The sequence below is a fragment of the Ornithorhynchus anatinus genome, chromosome 8 (genome assembly GCF_004115215.2).
Source record: "Ornithorhynchus anatinus isolate Pmale09 chromosome 8, mOrnAna1.pri.v4, whole genome shotgun sequence".
NCBI classification, from domain to species: Eukaryota; Metazoa; Chordata; class Mammalia; order Monotremata; family Ornithorhynchidae; genus Ornithorhynchus; species Ornithorhynchus anatinus.
The window spans coordinates 48,221,519-48,241,522 of NC_041735.1; the positions used below are offsets into that span (position 1 = coordinate 48,221,519).

Genomic DNA, 20,004 nt, shown 5'->3' on the forward strand with positions numbered 1-20,004 from the left:
GTGCACACAGCCTTGTCTTATGCTGTCGGGTCGTTTCCGACCCACGGAGACCCCGTGGACACATCTCTCCCAGAACGTCATTTGCAATCGTTCTGGTAGTGTATCTAGATAGTTCTCTTGGTAAAAATACAGAAGTGGTTTTACCATCGGCTTCTTCGGCGCAGTACACTCGAGTCTCCGCCCTCGGCGCTCTCCCACGCCGCCGCCGCCCAGCACCTGCACACAGTTAAGCCCCACTAAATGCAACTGATCGAGTCCTTTGAGGCGGGTGGGAAGGTAACTGGTAGACGGAAAGCCAAAGTGAGAATTTAGGTTCCCTACGTGCCATGTCTCGGGCCTCAGCTAGTATGATTTTTTTTTTTTCCTCCTTCCCCTCACCCTATTAATATAGATGGAGAAGTGATTTAAGGCCATAAGAACCAATATCAAAAACAAGCATCAATGGACTAGTGTGAACAAATGATAAAATGGAGGTACAGCGCTTGCGGAGGCACAATGTTTCACACCCCCATCCTATTACACACAAAAATAATTTATTTTAATCATAAATAGGATTTCTTTGCATTGTACAGAATGCTAACCAAGCCAGTGCCAGATATAACAGTTCATTACTTTGGGCTTATTTTCTTTTAAAGAAAAAAAAAAGATCAATCTTGGTTACCAAAGGGAGAAAAAGTAAGCTACATTAGAGATAAGATACAATATACGGTCTATGCAGTCACATGAGAAATAGTTTCTTCTGCTTTGTTATTACACAGGTAGTTGGTTCTCTCAGCTAAAGCCTAGGGACTTGGATTTGTTTTATGCATATTGGTTTTGTTCTATTACTTTGCAAGAGATTGGACTCCCTTGAGTCAGCTGTGCTCATTGGTCAGAATAAATTCCAGCATCCGAGACCATTTCCATTAATCACAGACAAGGCGGTAGACGTGAGCAAGATAATAGAAAGACGCAAGCAATATGTGGTGAACTGAAGGCATTATATATGTATGCTGTTGACTACTAATACAGTAGAAGAGATTCGCAGGACTCTCCGTAAGTTCAAGATGTACAAAATTGTATCTCTGATACTGGAAAGGTTACAGGCATCCTCTCAGGAAACAACTCATCACCGGGAAAAAGGTGCCTTGCCAGGTACCGCTCACATTACGTGAGTACTGCTTACTCGTTGATGGCCCGATCTGTTACTTCCATATTCTTTTTAGTAGCTAGCTATTAAGTCCCACTTCCCCTTCTTGCACTTACCACGAAGCAGATGGATTTCTGGATAGCTGGGCACCTCAGTATGGCAGCAACGATACAGATTTATTTGTACATTTGAAATAATCCTCATACATTTTAAGATTTTACATTTTAAAACTGCTCTGCTAAAAAAGAAAGTTGTTCTTCGGAAAATTAAGCTACGCCAGTTAAGTAAACGTGTGAGTATGCACATGCGCCATTTAATCAGATTAAAGATGCTTTTGGATTTTTTCACTTAAACCAACTATATCATCCAATCAATCGCCACACGCCAGTGTGAAACAGATCTATCTTGTTTTTCAATTAAGGCTTCAGGAAGCTTCAGGAACAGAGATGCTAGGGTGCCCTTAAATAATTAAAGCTGATTTATTACAAATCAGTAGTAATCACCATTGTGTTCTACATAGCGATTTCACTTTTCATATTTAAGGTGGAGTAGCAAGAAGAAATTGGATCCCTATAAACTTGTTCTTCCTACAGCCACTCAAGGAAATAGAATTTATCCACTTCTAACGCTGGCAATTCATACTTTTAAATGGTATGAATTTAATAGGTAATTCCACATACCCATCAGAGCGAATTAGTAATCGAAAGTTGGTTCTAATCCCATTCTTTACCTGAAGTGCCTGAAGCTACAGCCGTCCTTCCATTCAAAGGTAGAGTTGTTCAGAAACATGAAAATTTCTCAAGTACTGAATCTGTGTGGAATTAGCAACGTTATTTTGGCCAAAAATTTCTAGGAATAATAGTCACCGCTTAACAAACGTTTAAGTGTGTTGAAAATTTAGTGTAGTTATGGAATGGAAGATAAACTTTGAGCACTCCCTTAACCCAAACCCATTTGAGGCTTGCTATTTCTTGGCTTATCCAACTGTCAGATACTTAAATCGCCACAAGCTCACAACACTCTTCTGAATAGTTTAACTCTTGAAAAGGCAATTTTGATTTTGCTGGTCTAGGCAGTTCATTGGGAGATTGGGTGAAGGTGATTTGATTTCTCCAAATATTGTATCGCTAGACTTGGGAGGACTTGGAAACACCCAGGAATTATCTTCTAAAGAACTCTTGCCATAGGAATTGTGCTCCTGAAAGTTTGTGTCTCCACCAAGAAAACGTCTTTCATTTTCTGTCCAAGATTGGAGACTTTCCCTTTCCGATAAGATCTTTATTTCTCCGGGCACGGGAAGAACTGTGGCATTGCAGAGAGCCGGGTCATTTGGGAAACAGTACGCGTGTTTTTTGTAGGATGCGGTATAAGCAGTCAGATGCAATTTTGTGCAGTCCTTTGCCAAGTCTTCAACACACTGCACCGGAGCATAAGCTAGAGGTGAAGAGAGAATACAGGTTATGTGTTAGTTTTGTTAGTCTTGATGTAAATGCTGTTCAAAAATGAGAAGATATAGCTCAGAATCCCCTTAGGTTGCTGGTGCATATAACAGTACAAGGAGGATCTGCCTCCCCTCAAAGCACCTGGAGATGAAATTGAAGTCGCCGTCTTGTCTTGCAGGAATCGGCCATCATTGTAGCATATTCGGAGAACCTTTAAATTCTTCCTCTTACAAGACTGCATACCTTTTGCTCTTGCAATCCTGAACATAAATTGTATTTCATATTTGTGGCTTTGGAATTCTACTGGTTAGGCTGTCGGTGAGCTAAAAATATGCGAAGGATAATTTTTTGGTATATATTTACAAACAAGATGTGTAGCGGTAGAGAATTTAGACAAGTTATCTCTGCGTGGGTTCACACATACAGATGTTTCTGAGTACCACAAATTCAGAGTCACATGGTATTTTAGAGACGCTGGAGCTTTGGGTGTCAGATGAAATCTGGGACTGCTTGAAATACAAATTTTTCTGCACTATGGTGGTACACCCAATATGCTGAGCTTTTATCCTTAATGTAACAAAAAGCAGAGCTTTCTCAGTGGCTTCTCCTTTATCTGCACGGAGACAAGATGGAGCTGGTTTCTCTCTGCCCCTCTCCTCCCCTCCTTGTGATTTCAGGCTGGGCTGCTAGAGAATGCTACACTCATCTGGAGGGACCTGCAATACTGATACTCATCGCCTGGTTCATAGGCAGCGAGGTTTGTTACATATGGAAAAAGTACAGAATTTTTGTGGCAAGAGGGGATCTGAAACCAAACCCTCAATACCACCGTCAAGTAAGGGAGACCATACGTAAAAGCATTTTGTTCATTAGGTTTGCCTTCTGCATTTACACAAGTTTTCATAGTAAATTTAGGCCACTAAAGGCACTAGCTGGATTTTTTTTACGACCCATCAGTAAGTCACTAGAGTGGTGTTAGATTCTGCCTCTTTAGATTTTGCTCTTCTGCAAAAAGCAGATTGGTTATCATCATCCTTTCATAACAAAAATACCAATCTATTGAAAATTTAGAGATGCTTCAGAGCAGGAGTGTTTCCGTGTCTGGCCAGTGCTAATTTAGATGGGCAGTATCCTACTTAAATGAGTAATGAGACAGGTAATGTTCACATTTGTAACATGAAATAGCACAAGTGATTTGTTTCCTCTTAATGAGCCCCAGTTTCTCCCTCATAGCACCCAACTGCTAATGCACAGCTAAGAAGCTTTTTTCATCTACTCTGAAATTAATAGCCAAATTTCCATAGCTCACGCAATGCTCTACAAATAAGGCGATGTAAAATCCTAGCCCCCAATCAATCGTCAATCTGCTAAACCGAAAGAAATTCAAAGATACAATTTTCCTGGGTCCAACAAGGACGCCGAAGCTTGGTGCAGGGTGGTCCAGGGGAGCACGAGCACTTCACCCTATTCTAGCTGCAGGAAAGAACCGGGGATGAGTGGGGGGAAGAAAGACAACCGGAGCAGTTCTGTTTAGTCTGGCTTCAAGTCACGACAGCAGCGGCAGGCAGCAGCTCTAACTCAGCCGGGGCCCCACCGCACGGACTCAGTAGCAACTGCAGGCTTGAAGGGAACTCGCCCCCGATCTAAGAAGCTGAAATTCTGCTGGGGTAGCCTTCCAGGTGGGGTAATTGGCCGAGCAGCAGGACGGGTGCAAAACAAGCCTTGGCTTGACCTGAGGCGGAGTCACATGGAGGGGGGTTTGGGACTGCAGTTTGCCAACCTATCCCTGAATTAGAGTAACACTAGCAATTGATTTCCTTCAAGGATGCAGCTAAAGGAGGTAGCTATTTAATCCTCTCCGGCTCACCTTCGAGTCCGATTCCTAAGCTGCACCAGCCACTCCAGCACTCTGACCCGGCCCCTGCTTAAGCCCCTTAAAATGCTCGATAAGAGATTTAGACATAACCCCAACGTCTCAACTCGGTCCTCTGTTCTGCCTAATACCCCGACTGACCCAGCCAGTCAACTAAAGATCCCGCCTACGACCCTTTTGTACAGTGTACAACTGGGTGGCGTGAAGCAATGTGAAAAGTCTTAGAGCCAGCACAAGCGCCATTATTTTTTATGAAAAGTAAAGGTTTTTAATTACCCAACCGAAACCAAATCTCCAAACTTTAACTTGGCAGTTAGGGAATAAGACAAGGGCATGGAAATGAATTAAATAGTTTAAAACAACATTTGCTTTTACAACCAACAGTAAAAATGCACCATCAATACTTACTGCTCCAGACAAAAGGCCAGCCATGTTGGAGGGAGCAAAGACGCACGCTTTGACAATTTTCTACTTCAGAAAATGCAAAATTAAAATGAACCAAATGGCTTTCTTTAGAAAAGATATGTAAGAACTGAGAAGTGTGAGCTATTCAGTATATTCTATACCGCTGGAATAAAAAACATGCATTTGAAAAATGAAAGGCCTAAGTGTCTTTTTTTATGTGAAGGAGTTGTGGTAAAAGGTCAAATACGAGCAAACTTAACACCTCAGCCTTGTACACATAAGCAACACTTGGCTGAGAAAAAAGCCACAAGGGGAACAGAATACAGTACCGAAGAAAAACACATCAGCAACACCTTTATGTGTGAAGTTGACCAGTATGAGACTGAGCCAAAGCAGAGAATGGTAGGCTGGGAACACACTATTCTCTGGCTTATCAGCTTCAATTGATGAGATTTTAATAAGATATGATAGCAAGTTGCTCTTCAAATGGTATGGCTGGAATCAGAGGTTTCCGGCAAACACTGACTTGCCTTTCTTGATTGCAGTTGGGGTTTTCAGTTTTCTGAGTAGTTCAGCTTGCACTTGAGTCACCAGATGTAAATTAGACATTTCTTTCTTCAGCTCCCAGTACGCATACTGCATATCATCACTGAAATACATTTTTGAAAAGTTAGGAAATGGTCTCCCCTAGCCCACACAGAACTTTTACAGCCAGTTCTGATAACAACCCATTTATAAGCCTTTGGCTCTTTTTAGGGTTTTACATTTAGTCCCAAATAAGGAATTAAATATCAGTAAAATAACAGTCTGTTCTGTAGCAGTACAATGAAATGCTTCTTGTGATTTCAGTGAACGCTACAGTTACCTTCCCACAATGACAGGCCTCCGCAATAAATCCCTGAGAAGGCTCTACAGAGTTTAGGGATACATAGCCTAAAATCCCAAATGGGTCCTCTACTGGGAAGAAAGAAAAATTATTCCAGCTAATCCGGTTAAAACTGTGATAGTTCTGGACTAGTGACATGAGACAATTCTGAAAATACTGCTCATTTGCAAGAGAGCAAATTAAAACAGGTATTAACGTAAGAATCGCATCCAATTTACTAGTTACCTCTGGAATTTTGTTCTTGATCTTTCTGCCTTCACATCATTCTGTTTCAACACCACGATTCAAATGGGGAACGCGACGCCCAAATTTTTAACTGAATACCTGGTCCGAATGCATTTAAGTTTGGGGCATTATATCGTTTTATGTCTGACTGGGTTGTCTCATATAGTTGGCTACCAACCAATATGACACGACAGCACAAGATATGGAGAGCAAGATTTATTGCCTAGGAAAGACTGAAGGTGAAGTTTAGAGGCAAGTGAAGATGGTTCTGTTTATAATAGACTCTGCGTACTTTAAGATTCTAAATGTTTTAAAATTTTTTTAGGAAATGATGAGAAACTTTCGGCTTACTGGTGACTATTTTTCTACTCAGTACCCTGGTATACGCAACTTATCAAATCCAAACAGGTCCATGCAGCTAAAGCAACACTGAACCGCTTTCCTCGAGTTCCGTTAGAATACCTGGGGCACAAATTGGAGAAATGTAAAATCACCCCAACCCAAGTGTACCATGATTTGGTATTAACGGAAAGTTCCCAGGGCTCTCAATGAACTCTGTAAAATCTAGTCCCTTATTGCAATTGCTCGGCGAAGCAACGGCCGTTTTCTAGTCAAGACTTCATTATCACTAAAACTGTTTTGAAGAAATTGTTCTTAGAACTATTGTACCAAAACTTTTCAACTAATTGAAAAGCTAGACATGATCCTTTTAACAACTGAAACAATAATAAGTAGAGCATTCAACAACAATACAATCTAGTGACTGAAGTCAGTGGAGCAGTATTTAACCAGGTACTGCTTTGCAAATGACAGGGATTTTGCAGGTTTTTGACAGGTGTGAAATAATTACTTGACAAAAATTAACCCCTCTTCTCTCCCAGAGAAACAACAGGGATGTTTGCTATAATGAATGTTTCACATAAAAACCTGTTCTACGTGTGAAGAGAGCTGCGGGTTCCTCCGTGCAGCTCTGAGCATTCACTATTCATTATAAACAGTTATTCACATTGCAATCAAAAAGAGCACAGGGTATATGTGTTAATTCATGCCGAGAACTACTGTCCCTCCCCTAGACTGCAGGACAGAGAAAAAAAGCAGTTGTCGGCACGCAAAACCTTATCTATATTGTTTTAAGAGGAACAGCTAAACGGGCATGAAAAGGATTCCAAGGTGGTCCCCAGATTTACGATTTTCTCTTTGTTCTACGTACTCTCCCGCAGTCAGCTTTTAAAGTTAAGATGAACTTAAAGCTAGGTCACTAAGTTCAACGGGCATCTGTAGACCCAATAAATCTGCACGCTCGTTTTGTTTCATAGACATCGAAATTGTAATGTGACGATGCGATTCTTTTACTCTATCAAAGTACAAGGCCTCCCTCTTGTGGACCCAGAGGCGATACACAAATGAAAAATTCATTTTAGAAAACGCCTTATATTTTTGCCTCCTGTTCTACTTTTAGGTTCCAATATTACTATGAAAAGTGACATTTACAAATTTAACGTAACCCCAGTGTATCTCAACATTACATAGCTTTAATAACGGACTCGCCAAAACACGAGGGCAGTTATTTGGCTTCAAAAAACAGCTCCTCTGACACTAAGCCATCTGTTGTCACAACCCCCAAAGGTAACGCTTAGTTGCGATCACGAAGGCAATGCAGACTCATGAGGCAAGGTGAGGAATGCTGAGAGGTCAGCCGGCCACACCGGCAAGGAGTCGGACTCGACTCTATCACGGCCCTGCTGGGCGATGCTGGGCCGGTCACTTAACCGCTGTACCCAAGTTTCCTCACCTGTAAAATGGGGACAATAATTCCTGCCTTAATGGGCTGATATGAGGATAAACGGACGGAACTGGTGTGAAAGTGCTGTGGGTCTATCAATTCAGAGCGGCGCTATCCTTTTTAGTGTCTGCTCTCATTGCTTGAGATCAGTGGTATTTCCTGAGTATTTACTGTGTGCACAGCACTGTACTAAGTGCTTAGGAGAGTACAGTCCAACACATTTGGCTGATATGCCCATTGCCCACAAGACCGTCTTCTAAAGCCGCCAGGTTCACATATGATCCATGACCTGAATTCCCCAAGAGACTTAACTCACCTTGATTGTGTGTAGGATAAAGAATCCAGAAATAATCCTGTGATGGCAGCTCAAATCCATAGATAATAATAATAATAATGTTGGTATTTGTTAAGCGCTTACTATGTGCAGAGCACTGGTCTAAGCGCCGGGGTAGATACAGGGTAATCAGGTTGTCCCACGTGAGGCTCACAGTCTTAATCCCCATTTTCCAGATGAGGTAATGAGGCCCAGAAAAGTGAAGTGACTTGCCCACGGTCACAGCTGACAAGTGGCAGAGCCGGGATTCGAGCCCATGATCTCTGACTCCCGAGCTCGGGCTCTTTCCACTGAGCCACGCTGCTTCTCAGAGATCACCCTCCATCTCCAGGAAAAACCCAACACCACCCAAAAACTAAGTCCTCATTTTACCTTTTCTTATCCTGGAGGTTGGGTACGAACAAAAGTTCACAGATGAACGGCAGATAGGGCACAGTTAGGTAATCGTTAGCTCGGGGGCAGTCGTGATGAGTAAGAGTGCATTAACATTAGCTGGTCATCTTCAGCTCCCTTAAATTTCCTGCCAGTTATCATCCTAAGAGGGACAGCTGGGGACTGATCATTAGCAAAACCTCCTGACTCTCTCTTCTCCTACTCTTGCTTACGTCCCCGTCTGCACTTTCATTTACTCTTCAGTCCATTATCACCTCTTCTCCTCCTCCCTCCCCGGCTTCTGCTTCCCTCTCCTTCCTCCAAAACCTTCAGGACGGATTTAATACAACCTATATGAACACAAAAGGTAAAACAGATGTATTTCAAACAAATGGCACGTACCGGTCTTGCATGCTGACACCCCTCTGTCTCAGAGGGCCCAAACTGTGTTTCTAGTGGAAAAGACTGCCTTTTTAATCAAATGTCATAATGGGGTCAACTGCTAGGATAGCACGAGAAATGCATCACCTAATGTCTTGTTCATATCAAAAGCTCCCTTCAGCAAATTAATGTCAAAGCATTTTTTCCTAATATAAATGAAATAATAGCCGATGCTCTCTTATGTTAGTGTTTCCAAAAATGTAACCACCACCACCAACGACAAATCAAGAATACTTCATACCTCTGAATGCTGGGTCTTTGGAAGTCCCTGTTATTGAGATTGATTTCCTGAGACAGGTCCTTTTAACAAAAAAGTAGACGGTTAGTTATAATTTCTAGTCCATCGTGGTTCCAACAGGCTTGCAAATTTTATTAGTCATATAAAATTATGTAGTTTTTTTTAAAAAAACCTTTTAAATTTTAAAGAGCCTTTTGTTATCTGGTTCTGATTTTTATTAGATGCTTACCGGGCATCCCAAATGGTCAGCTCTCTAAGTCTCAAAAGACAGCACAGACTGGGCATAGTAACATTTGCCAGCGAATTATACATTCCTTGAAATTAAAAACCTCAACAAAGTTTTGGCAAAAAATAAGTTCTGAAAAACACTGCAAAGAGACAGGGAAATAGATAGGCCAACCCCACAGCACTTATGAACATATCTTTAAATTATAAACTGTAAATTACTTGTTCACCTTAATGCCTGTCCCCGCCCTCTAGACTGTAAGGTCCCTTTGGGCAGGGAACATTTTTGCTAATTCTGTAATACTGTACTCTCCCGAATGCTTAATACAGTGCGCTGCACGTAGTAAGCGCTCAATAAATAAGACCGCTGGGTGTCTGCAGGCCATTTAGACCAAGTGTAGACAGTATTTTGTAGACCAGACCCCGTTTAACTCCAAGTCAGCCCCAGATGTAGGGAGTAACTTCAGAGAAGCAGCGTGGCCTAGCGGAAAGAGCAAGGGCCGGGGAGTCAGACGACCTGGGTTCTAATCCCTGGCCCGCCACGTGTCTGCTGTGTGACCTTGGGCAAGTCACTTAACTTCTCTGTGCCTCAGTTACCTCATCTGTAAAATGGGGATTAAAGCTGTGAGCCCTATGGGTGACATGGACTGTGTCCAACCCGATGGTATTGTATGCACCCCAGCGCTTAGTACAGTGGCCAGCAAAGAGTACGTGCTTAACAAATACCACAAAAAAAAAAACAAAAAAAACTTCAGCGGCCTAGACCGATAAGTGTGTGCATTTGCGGTTGACTCGGAGGGAGGTAGGAGTCGCTTCTGCCTGTCGACCCTTCCCACCTTTAGACAGCTACGATGTACAACAGGCCACCGAGTGGGATTCAGCAGAACACTATGATGCACTCTTTCTCTTTACGTGCCTAAGAGGGTTCTTACGAGTCTACTGCAAGTTTACTGTGTAAGCTCCTGTTTTAAAAAGGGGGATTATTGGGACACCCTAGATGGTATAAATTGAGTTTATAAATCTGTACCTACATAGATAAAACACTAACAGTAGTCCATGTTTTGAAGTCTTGAGACCTAAAACTGGTTATAAAGGGCTAAACTGCGCAGTCGAAATCAACACGGTGCTTGTAAATCAGGTTTTTAATCAGGGGTTCAAGTGCCTATGGGGGAACAAAGATCCACATCAGTGTCTGGTTCTGCTACTTCAGACTCTGCTGCTGAGCCAATTCTTGCCGGGTCTCCTAAGAGGCAAGAACCAGTGTAGAGACGCAGTACGGCCCTCCAAGGAGACGAGGATAGAAACTGGTCTCATTCCTACTGCCTCTCCCCACAGACTTCATTCCACTTCCCTAAACACGGGACCTTTGGGGAGTTGGCGACGGCAGTAACAATAAGGAACAATTTCTCTTCTCCCCCGCTCCGGCTGTTGCTGAGGGCAAGGACTGGATGAGGCAGGGACACCCAGGGACTCCATTTCTTTTTTTTTTTTTTAAAAAGGTATATATATATTTTTAAAAAACCCAGAAAAAACTCTGCTGTTAGTTGAAAAAAATACACAGTTTCCAAAATATCTTCCTTCAAGGCAGAGTTCTCAAATGATCGATCCTCTTTCTCTATACATATTCTTCCCACAGTTTGGATGAAATTTTTATAGTCCTACGTTTTATCTGTATTTACATTGAATAGATTTTATACAGTATAGTTGCGGCATGGAAACAAAACTGTTACCAGGCCAAAAAATGACAAATAAATTGAAATGAATAAATGAATGTCTTAATGCACGGTCATTCCATTGTCTTTGGCACCATCTGGTGGACAAAAGGACACATGGCCAGCAAGACGCACTAAGTAAAATCAAGTTCAAATGTACTTGAAACCAAAGTGTCTGCCATCGGGCATTTTAAAAACTGCAGTTATAATTTCAAGAATATCCCCCGTAAGTTTGATAACAGCAGAGTATCGAGCTGCCAGCAAAATCCCTCTCTTCCAAATAAAAAAAGAAAGTGTTCACGGAGTCTCGCTCGATAAATCAGATTTTAGCACAATCAAAAACCTGGACCTGTCCTATAAAACTAGAAATTCCACTACGACGTAGAAAATAGACTCTAGACTCCTAAATACCAAATATAAATTAATCTGCTGACGTAAACCTCGAGTTCAGAGTGACTGGCCAAAGTACCAAACACTTGCGGGGTGGTGGGAGGAAATGATCAGGGCAGCTATTCTAACTATTGCCGAGTGTGATCACTCTCCAGGTTGCGCTACGAATAAATCAGCGGCAGCACCAACCCCGCGCTCACCGCAGCGTTAAACGGATCCCGTAAATCAAAAGCCTTCCCGGACACTTCACAATGTGCTGCGCCCTGCCTGCCTACCTGCTGGTGCACTCCGAGTCCTGGCAGGAATGAGCAAGTGCGAAGGGGCACTGTGCCAACTACAACTGGAATCAAGTCTATCGCACGGAGTCTTGGTCCTGAAATCCCAGGGCCGACGCTCACCCGTTGTTCTCCGCGGAAACCTCCATCAGCGGTAGCAACATATCAAGTTCACATTACACCAATTTCCAGCAAGATTAACGGTAAGATAAAAGCTTGGGCACTCCCTAGGAATGAGCCAGATCTATTTCACGTTACTACATTGCTATAAATGATACAGACTGATGCAAATCATGTGTTGTAATCTTAGAGTCTGCCAGTTCGGTGGTACCTTCTGTTTGGATTTCTTAAGTTCTTTTTTGAGATTATTGCATTCCTTCCTCATCAGCTCCACATCTTGTTCCAAGTCACGGATTTTCAGATCACTGCTCAACTTTTCCGCCTCCCAGTTAGATGGAGGTCGATTTAGATTCCTCATCACTACAAAAAGGAGAGGCAACAAAACTAATTTCCCGCTCATAAAGGCACTTTTAATCCTAAAATTCGAGTTTGTTTTACCAAAATTTATAAAACTCGCTTAACCAGTAAGAGACAAGTCTAGTTTCACTCCTTAACCAAGCAGTGATATTTTCATTGAGCACTTACCCTGTACTTAGCACTTGGGAGAGTACAATGGAATTAGAATACGCAATCCTGCCCTCAAATATCTTACGGTTTTGTGAGGAAGACTGACAGAATCATTACAGGGAGGAATAAAAAGAGAACGGAAAGATGGATATATGGATGAGTGTGTGAATACTGGAGAACAGGGGTCGAAGTGCTATTCTGGAGTGTGGAAAAATGGTACACAGGTGCTGAGTTGGCAGTTCGGTGGGTCTGACTTTGTTGTCTATCAAGATGAATAAATGCACAACTAGGAGAGAGAGAGAGAGAGAGAGAGAGAGAGAGAGAGAGAGAGTTTGCGTGTTCACATGTACACTGAAATGCTTCGGATGGTTTCAAGTGCATAAATATGAAATTGGTGCAGAAGTACTGGGGTGACAGTGGAAAAAAAAGCCATAGGGTTTTCTGGAAGAGATGAAATTGTTTTGGGTTCTGGAGATGGGAAAGCCATAATCTGTCAAATTTGAAGAGGAAACAATTTCAGGCAGGAGGAAGAGTGTGAACAAGGGGTCGGATGTTCTAAGAGACAAAACCAAGGCTTTGAGACGGCATTATTGAGAAGCACGAAGAGAGCAAGCTGAAGTGTAGTGGGAGAAGAGAGTGAATAAACAGGAGGACAAGGGCTGATAGAGTGCCTTACAGCCAATGGTAAGGAGTTTCTGCTCCATGTGGGGCAGGAGTGGATAAATCGTTTTGAGGAGAGGGGAAATGGCTACAGAGTGACAGTTTAGAAAATAATCCTGACAGCAGAGTCAATGAACTATGGACTGGAGAGGGGAGAGACGGGACAAGTGAGGAGGCTGATATAATAATCTAATCAAGATATGACAATCACCTAGACCGGGGTGATGGCTGTTTGGAAGGAGAGACAGAGAGGCAGGAAGGAATAATGGGAGAAGCTGTGGAGCCGAGACCTACAGGATTTAGCAAGAGACAAGGTGAGAGTTGAAAGAATGTGAGCTCTTGAGGATAAATGGCAGCTTTCCAGATTTCAGAGGCAGGAAAGATGACGGTGTTGTCAAACGTGATGGAAAAATTAGGGGGAAGCTAAGATTTGGGAGGGAAGATGGGTTCAGTTTAGATTTTATTGAGCGTAAGAAGCTGGTGGGATCTATGTGGCTTTATCCTGGAAGCGAGAGTAAATGTGAGACTGGGGTGGTGGTGGATGGGAGGGGCGCTAGGTAAAAACATGGGTGCAGATGAGCTTCCCAAGGGAGTGAGTATAAGGTAAGAAAAGAGGACCCAGGACAGAACCTCAAGGAATGCCCACAGTTGGGGAAAGAGGGGAGAGGCAGAAGGAGAGGGAAAGAGGTGACCATAGAGATGAGAGGAAAACCGGAAAAAACTGTGTTGGGTAAACCAGACACAGATTCAAAAACCACGTTTCCTAGAAATATTGTTTCCAGAAGAAGGTGGAGGTCCAGTGTCAAAGGTAGTTTCCAATCAACTATGGAAATTGGAAACAGCACACTTCCCTAAAAGCAAGCATCATTTCCTTGTAATAGAGCCTGGAGTTCACAAACTTTTTCGGATGGGGATGTATATAGCACAGGTACGGTTGTTTGTTCCCCCCTATTCTCACCTTACATCTAAATGCCAGTGAGGGCTCTGGTTTAAAAAGAAGGCTGGTTCTTTTGTTTCAAAGCCAGTGTGGGATTGGAAGCATACCCATTCACACATGGGTAGCAATTCCAAAAGTGGCACATTCCCCAAATTTTGAAGGTACATTGCAAGGATCCCAGTTACCACCAATCTAGTGAACACTGGATGGAGCCAGGCAGTAGGGTAAATCAGTTAACTTCTCTTTTTCAGTTTCTCCATCTGTGTAATGGAATAATTCTACCCCGTTCCTAATTTCACAGGGATGTTAGCAAGTGAGACACTATACCTGAAAGCATTCTGAATGCTGGGGAATAAGGGGAAGAATTTAATATGAAAACTAGTTTGGAAATAAAACATATGAGAGTAGAGTGAGCACGGAAATTCACCTGAATTCTTAATTATTTTAGTTTATGAAATTCTCTATTTAAAAATTATTTTACTTTCTTTCAATCCTTTTTTGGGGAATAAAAAAAACCGTCCCACTTGCCTCATCAAATTTAGGCAACTCTCTTTCAGCTCTGAAGCAGGGCATAAATGGGCAACTAGGACTGAGATTAAATAAAACAAGGGATATACAAAAACAAAAGGATATAGTGTCTTTCAAAAGCTGACATTACAAAAAGTACAATATTTGTATGACAAAAATATACCTTCAAAAATGATTCCAAAGTTTCTTCTATCTTTGAAAAATAGAGAAGCCCTGTCTACTAGCCTACATGCTTTTCCAAAACAAGTGCACCTATTCAACTGTTGCCTTCTCCCTCCAAGGCACCCCAACCCCTAATCAATCATATTTATTGAGCATTTATTCCATACTATGTACTGGGCACTGTACCTAAGGCCACTTGTGGATTTAAGGGGAAGATGGAGACTCACCACTGCACAAATCTATTCTCCATCAGGGCCCAACATGGGTCCTGTGTTTCCTCAGTCTCTATCAGCCCCCTCCCAACTGCTGAAGATTTGGAATTTGGAAACAGTAAAGGTAGAAACTAAGGACATTTTTCTCATTGCTGTGACTGGACTAGCTTCACAATTACTTATGGACCTTTTACTAGTCAGTGCTATTTATTAAATTCAATCTTTCCAGGAGGCAATACAAGTAGGCACAGTGGAAAATGGATCAACTCCTTTGGATCACTAAGGCTGTCTTCTGTCCTGTACTATTGCCTGCAGTGAACAATCTTCCAAAAATGCACAATTTACTACCAAGAAATACGTTGTGGCCCTGGGAGAATGTAGTTTTTTAAAGCATGGGTAAATGCAACATGTATTTATGCGAGAGTAAAAATTACTATGGAAAGTGTGCCCTAAAATTATTCCAATTTAAAAATGGAATTGAGGCTCTGAGTTGACTTGCTAATAATGATGGTTTAGAAATGCATCATAAATATAGACAGTTCTATTTGATATACAGATTTAAAAAATGAACAAGAGACAGAATTTCACTGGGGCTTTTCAACTGAATTTTAAAATAATTTTTAACTACTAGAAATCAAATCTTTAAAATGGAGAGTAAGTACTTAGCAAAGTACTAAATAAAACAACAACCCATCGGTTGTTGTCTTCTTCCTCTCTTCTTTTCCTCCAGGTTCTTCCCCCCACCAGGAATTCCCCACTTTTATGCTTGGGACAGATGAATGAAGGAAAAAAATGACTGTCATGTCCTCTTTCTACCTCTCCTGGTCTTTGGCTATCTTAGCATACCATGTTTGACCGAAGAAGGACAAGGTAAAGGCCCAGTTTCCACTGGAAAAGCCAAATGGATTACTGAGGTAGTTATTCATATAAGAGAGGTGAAAAGGTAGTAGGCCCACCTGCTCTTGTCTTTAATTTGGCTGTAAAGATATAACCAAAAATGGTTTAGAGTCCGCCAGAACTAATGAAAAATGGGACAAAAGAATCAGCTTGTAGGAGGCTTGGCTATGTAAAAGCGATCTTTCATTGAAAATATGTGAAGGGGAGATCATACTCAATTCTAAACCCAAATCATCTGGGTGAAACTGACAAGGAGAAAACGGGACATATGGAGACACTGTTCTCATCTATTACCAGATTTGCTTGCATAACTGAATTACTTTTTTGCAAACCCAAAATACTGGAGGGGCTAATATACAGGGAATTAATTCTAAGGATAAAGAGAGCAGGAGAAGAACAGAAAAGAAAGGAGGGGAGGGAAGTGTAAGATAATACTGTACTTGAGACTTCTCCTACTTCTACTGTACTCTCCCAAGCGCTGCATACAATAAGGCATTTGATTAATTAACTCCTCCCATCTCCTTGTACTGCTCCTACTCTCATCACAGCAGTCTTAATGAATTAACTACCCCACCTGCCCCACCCCCCCCATGCTGCCCCCGGCCCCCCATTCTCACCCATCTGTTCCTCCTCTTCCAGCAGCTATCACTGCTCACAATGATGTGGTGCATTAAATAATGAAAAATGGGGTGGAGGCAATTACATAAGTCAATATGGCATATCCCTCGTCTAATTTTCTCCCAATCTTGGTTTGTCATCACTAGCCTTCAACTCTCTGTAAATTACCTCTCTGTTCTCTTCCCAGTGACAATGCTACGTCCCAGAGAAGAAAAAGAGCGTAATTTCATTCATCCCAAACACTCTCGGAGATATTCAGTTGAGAAAGCTTGGCCAACGGCACTAAAGGGAAAGAGGCTGCAACTTTCCATTCCAAAATTGCTACTGGTTAGATGCTAGTGATATCTTCTTCCAGGCACAACTATGTCTTGGTACCTGAATCATCATTAAGCACCTACTGTGAGCAGAGCACTGGTCTAGGTATTTGGAACATGGAACTTTATATGGCACAACGGGGGTAAAAAGGAATGGCCAAGTTCCCAATTTAATATGTTATAAGATAGTGGCCACACAATAGAATAAGCGGAATACCTTGTTGTGTCTCCACTTCGGTCCGAAGCTGGAGCAGCTCTACTTCTTGAGACTGCAACTGCTCATTCAACGCTTTCACAGATTCAGAGTTCTCCTTGTTCTAATTAGAAAAGAGCACATCAAATGATATTCTATAAATAGTCTAAGTTGTTGTATTTTTCATGCAAAATATTGAAAAAGCAATATTTCAGAATTAAATCAAGCACCCACTACTGGGAAAATAAATTTAAGTTCACAGTTACCAAATCATTTTCAATTTTCCTAATTTTTTTTACTTCTTGAGGTTTAACTTTAACTTTTCAATGTTAAATATTCTGTGGCCCGAATACTCTATACACATAGGCAATCAGTTCATAGGAAAAATTATTCATTCATTCATTCGATAGTATTTATTGAGCGCTTACTGTATGCAGAGCACTGTACTAAGTGCTTGGAAAGTACAGTTCAGCATTAAAGAGAGACAAATTATATATTTATATATATATATGGGAGGGAGAGGCGGAAGAGAACACTGCAGCCCACTCACTTTTACTACTAAATATTAGTAAATGAAGTACATTTTAATTTTATCAGGATGTAACTCAGTACAGAGAAAAGAATCAAATTATTTAATCAGTATCATGTATAGCTTAGAATGTGAGCCCCATAAGGAGCCCATTGTTGGATAGGGATTGTCTCTATCTGTTGCCAATTGTACTTTCCAAGCGCTTGGTAAAGTGCTCTGCACACAGTAAGCGCTCAATAAATACGACTGAATGAATGAATGACTGTGTCCAATATGATTAACTTGAATCTACCAACACTTAGAACACTGCTTGCCACGTAGTGTTTAAAAATAATAATACTAATGATAATAACTACTACTACTGGGTTCAAAGCACTGTACTAAGCACTTAGGAGAGTAAAATAGAAGAACTGTAGTATTCATCCAGCAATTACTTCCTCGCAATTCATGATATCTGAAGTTTGCATTCTCTCTCAAAACTCTGCAGGCCTTAGGCTTATCCGTAGAAGGAAATAGTGAAATTAAGACTGCCCCTATTTTTCAATCTGCCTATTATTTTCAAAACAAAAGACAACTCTATGTACCCCTCACTCTGCAGTGTAAGTTCTTAGAGGTCAGGGACCATGACGTCCTTTAACATAGTGCTGGGAGCAAAAGTGGGGTTCAAAAGTGACCTAGACTGCTGCAAGTTTTGTTCCATCCATAACGAAGGGGGGGAATAGGGGGGCAAAAAACCCTCTTCTCCCTGAGCCCATACAGCCAAAAGCGTGGAAGTGGGAATCAGACAGTCGTAGTAAGTATTAAATGCTCACTTTATGCAGAGCACTCTACTTAGCCCTGGGAGAGAATAACCAGGTGGGAATTAAACACAGTCCCTGCCTCATGGGGCTTACAATCTCAAAGACAGGGCGCCGTCTAGCTGAATCACAGAATCCAGAGTATGTAGCGAGCCTCTCTACTGTGGGGAGAGGACAAGAGGGATATGAAACATAATCCCTGTCCTCGAGGATTTACAGTGGAAAGGGGGAACTGGAGACAAAGCAATTTACATACAGGAATAAGAACAAAACGGAAAGGGGGATAAAAGTGTTTAAATGTTAGAATATGCATACTAATTCATTCAATTATATTGAGCGCTTGGGAGAGTACAATATAACAATAAGCAGATACATTCCCTGTCCAAAACAAACTTACAGTCTCAATATTGATAAAAGAGTTACAGGTGGCTGAAGGAAAATTGGGAAAATCTCCAGCGTATTTATTGAGCATTTACTTTGTGCAGAGTCCCGGTGAGCACCTGGGAGAGTGCAGTACAACTGGTGGACACGTTCCCGGCCCACAAGGAGCTTAGAGTCACGAGGGACATTAAATAAATGAACTACGGATATGTACATAAGTGCTGTGGGGCTTGGAGGAAGTAAAGTTTCAGAGGATTCTGAAAATGGGGAGAGCTGTGATCTGGCAAATCTGAGGAAAGGGAGTTTGAGGAAACAAGGGGTTGGAGGTAGAATAGTTGTGAAAGAGTCACGGGGGGGAGGATAAAGTGTTTACAGTTGGTTGCCACTATCTCTCAAAATGGTAAAATTAGTAACTCTAGATGGTGGGCTCCTGTCTTCATTACTGAGATCCAAAATCTAAAATTAACATTAAAATAAATAAAATATGACTTTCATGTACCAGCTTTTTTTAAAAATGATGTATTGATGCCAGGCATTACAAAAAAATAGCCCAAAACATCTAAAGGGATTATTTTGTGCAGGAATAACTTGCACCATAATTGCTCTCAAAATACCTGCCAGCCAGATTTCCCTTTCCACAACTGAATTTTAAAATAAATCGTTCTGAAGAAAAAAGAGCATCTCAAAACATCTTTTTTTACCATCCTAAGAGAAGTCTACTCATTTGCATTCTGTTAATTTCACTTCTCTTCTCAAATGAATTTACCGCTTTATCCAATTTGCTTTTCAGAGTATCTCTTTCAATGCAGACTTCTCTGTAAGCATGATACGCCTTGTTTACTTGCTCCCGTCCCACAGAACTTGTTTCTTCGTCTAGCCGAGTTCCAATGAGCTGAAAGGTAGGAGAAACAACGAAAGTAAAAAATAGAGGGAAGGACGCATCAGGCAGAAGCAGAGCAGGCAGAAGCTGGCTGCTGCAGCCCCCCCCAGATCACTGGGAGCCGTGATGTCTGAGACCATGGTGCCTTCCCCATCCTTTCCCCGCCCCTGAAGGACGCCTGCCTTGCAGGAACGGGGCAAGCCGACCCAGGCCTTCTCAACACTGAGAATGTTTGGTAGATTTGGAAATTTGGATGAACGATGGTCCTGACAGGAATAGCGAGAAGCACGAGGGCCATTCTTCCACATCAACAATGCCCTGCTGTTTACTTATTATTACTGCAGTACCATTGTTTTTACTGAATTTACCCAGTTAATTCTTTCATAGTCTGTCTTTCCCTGATATCAAAGGGTGTGGTAAAATCAGCTGGCTGAAACTGCCTTTTCCAAGTGTTGTAAGCACATGGAAATCACCACACAGCCTCATATACAAATACCTATATCCCCCAATAAGGCAAGGGACGATTAAATTTACTGGGC

General features: G+C 41.8%; 1 protein-coding gene across 4 annotated transcripts in view; it reads right to left on the reverse strand.

Moving 5' to 3' along the window:
• Positions 1-511: 511 nt before the first annotated feature.
• Positions 512-20,004, reverse strand: part of AZI2 (5-azacytidine induced 2) — a 32,215-nt gene continuing 12,722 nt past the window's right edge. For 3 of the 4 annotated variants that reach the window (XM_029070951.2, XM_001506902.5, XM_039912929.1), the window contains 6 exons: positions 19,352-19,477; positions 16,903-17,002; positions 12,062-12,210; positions 9,132-9,190; positions 5,380-5,498; positions 512-2,563 (listed from right to left, as the gene is read on the reverse strand). In XM_029070951.2, coding sequence (XP_028926784.1) covers positions 2,163-2,563; positions 5,380-5,498; positions 9,132-9,190; positions 12,062-12,210; positions 16,903-17,002; positions 19,352-19,477 — 954 coding nt within the window. In that variant the 3' untranslated portion in view covers positions 512-2,162. Of the gene's footprint in view, positions 2,564-5,375; positions 5,499-9,131; positions 9,191-12,061; positions 12,211-16,902; positions 17,003-19,351; positions 19,478-20,004 lie in introns of all 4 variants that reach the window. The other variant, XM_016228128.3, reaches the window with a different exon arrangement.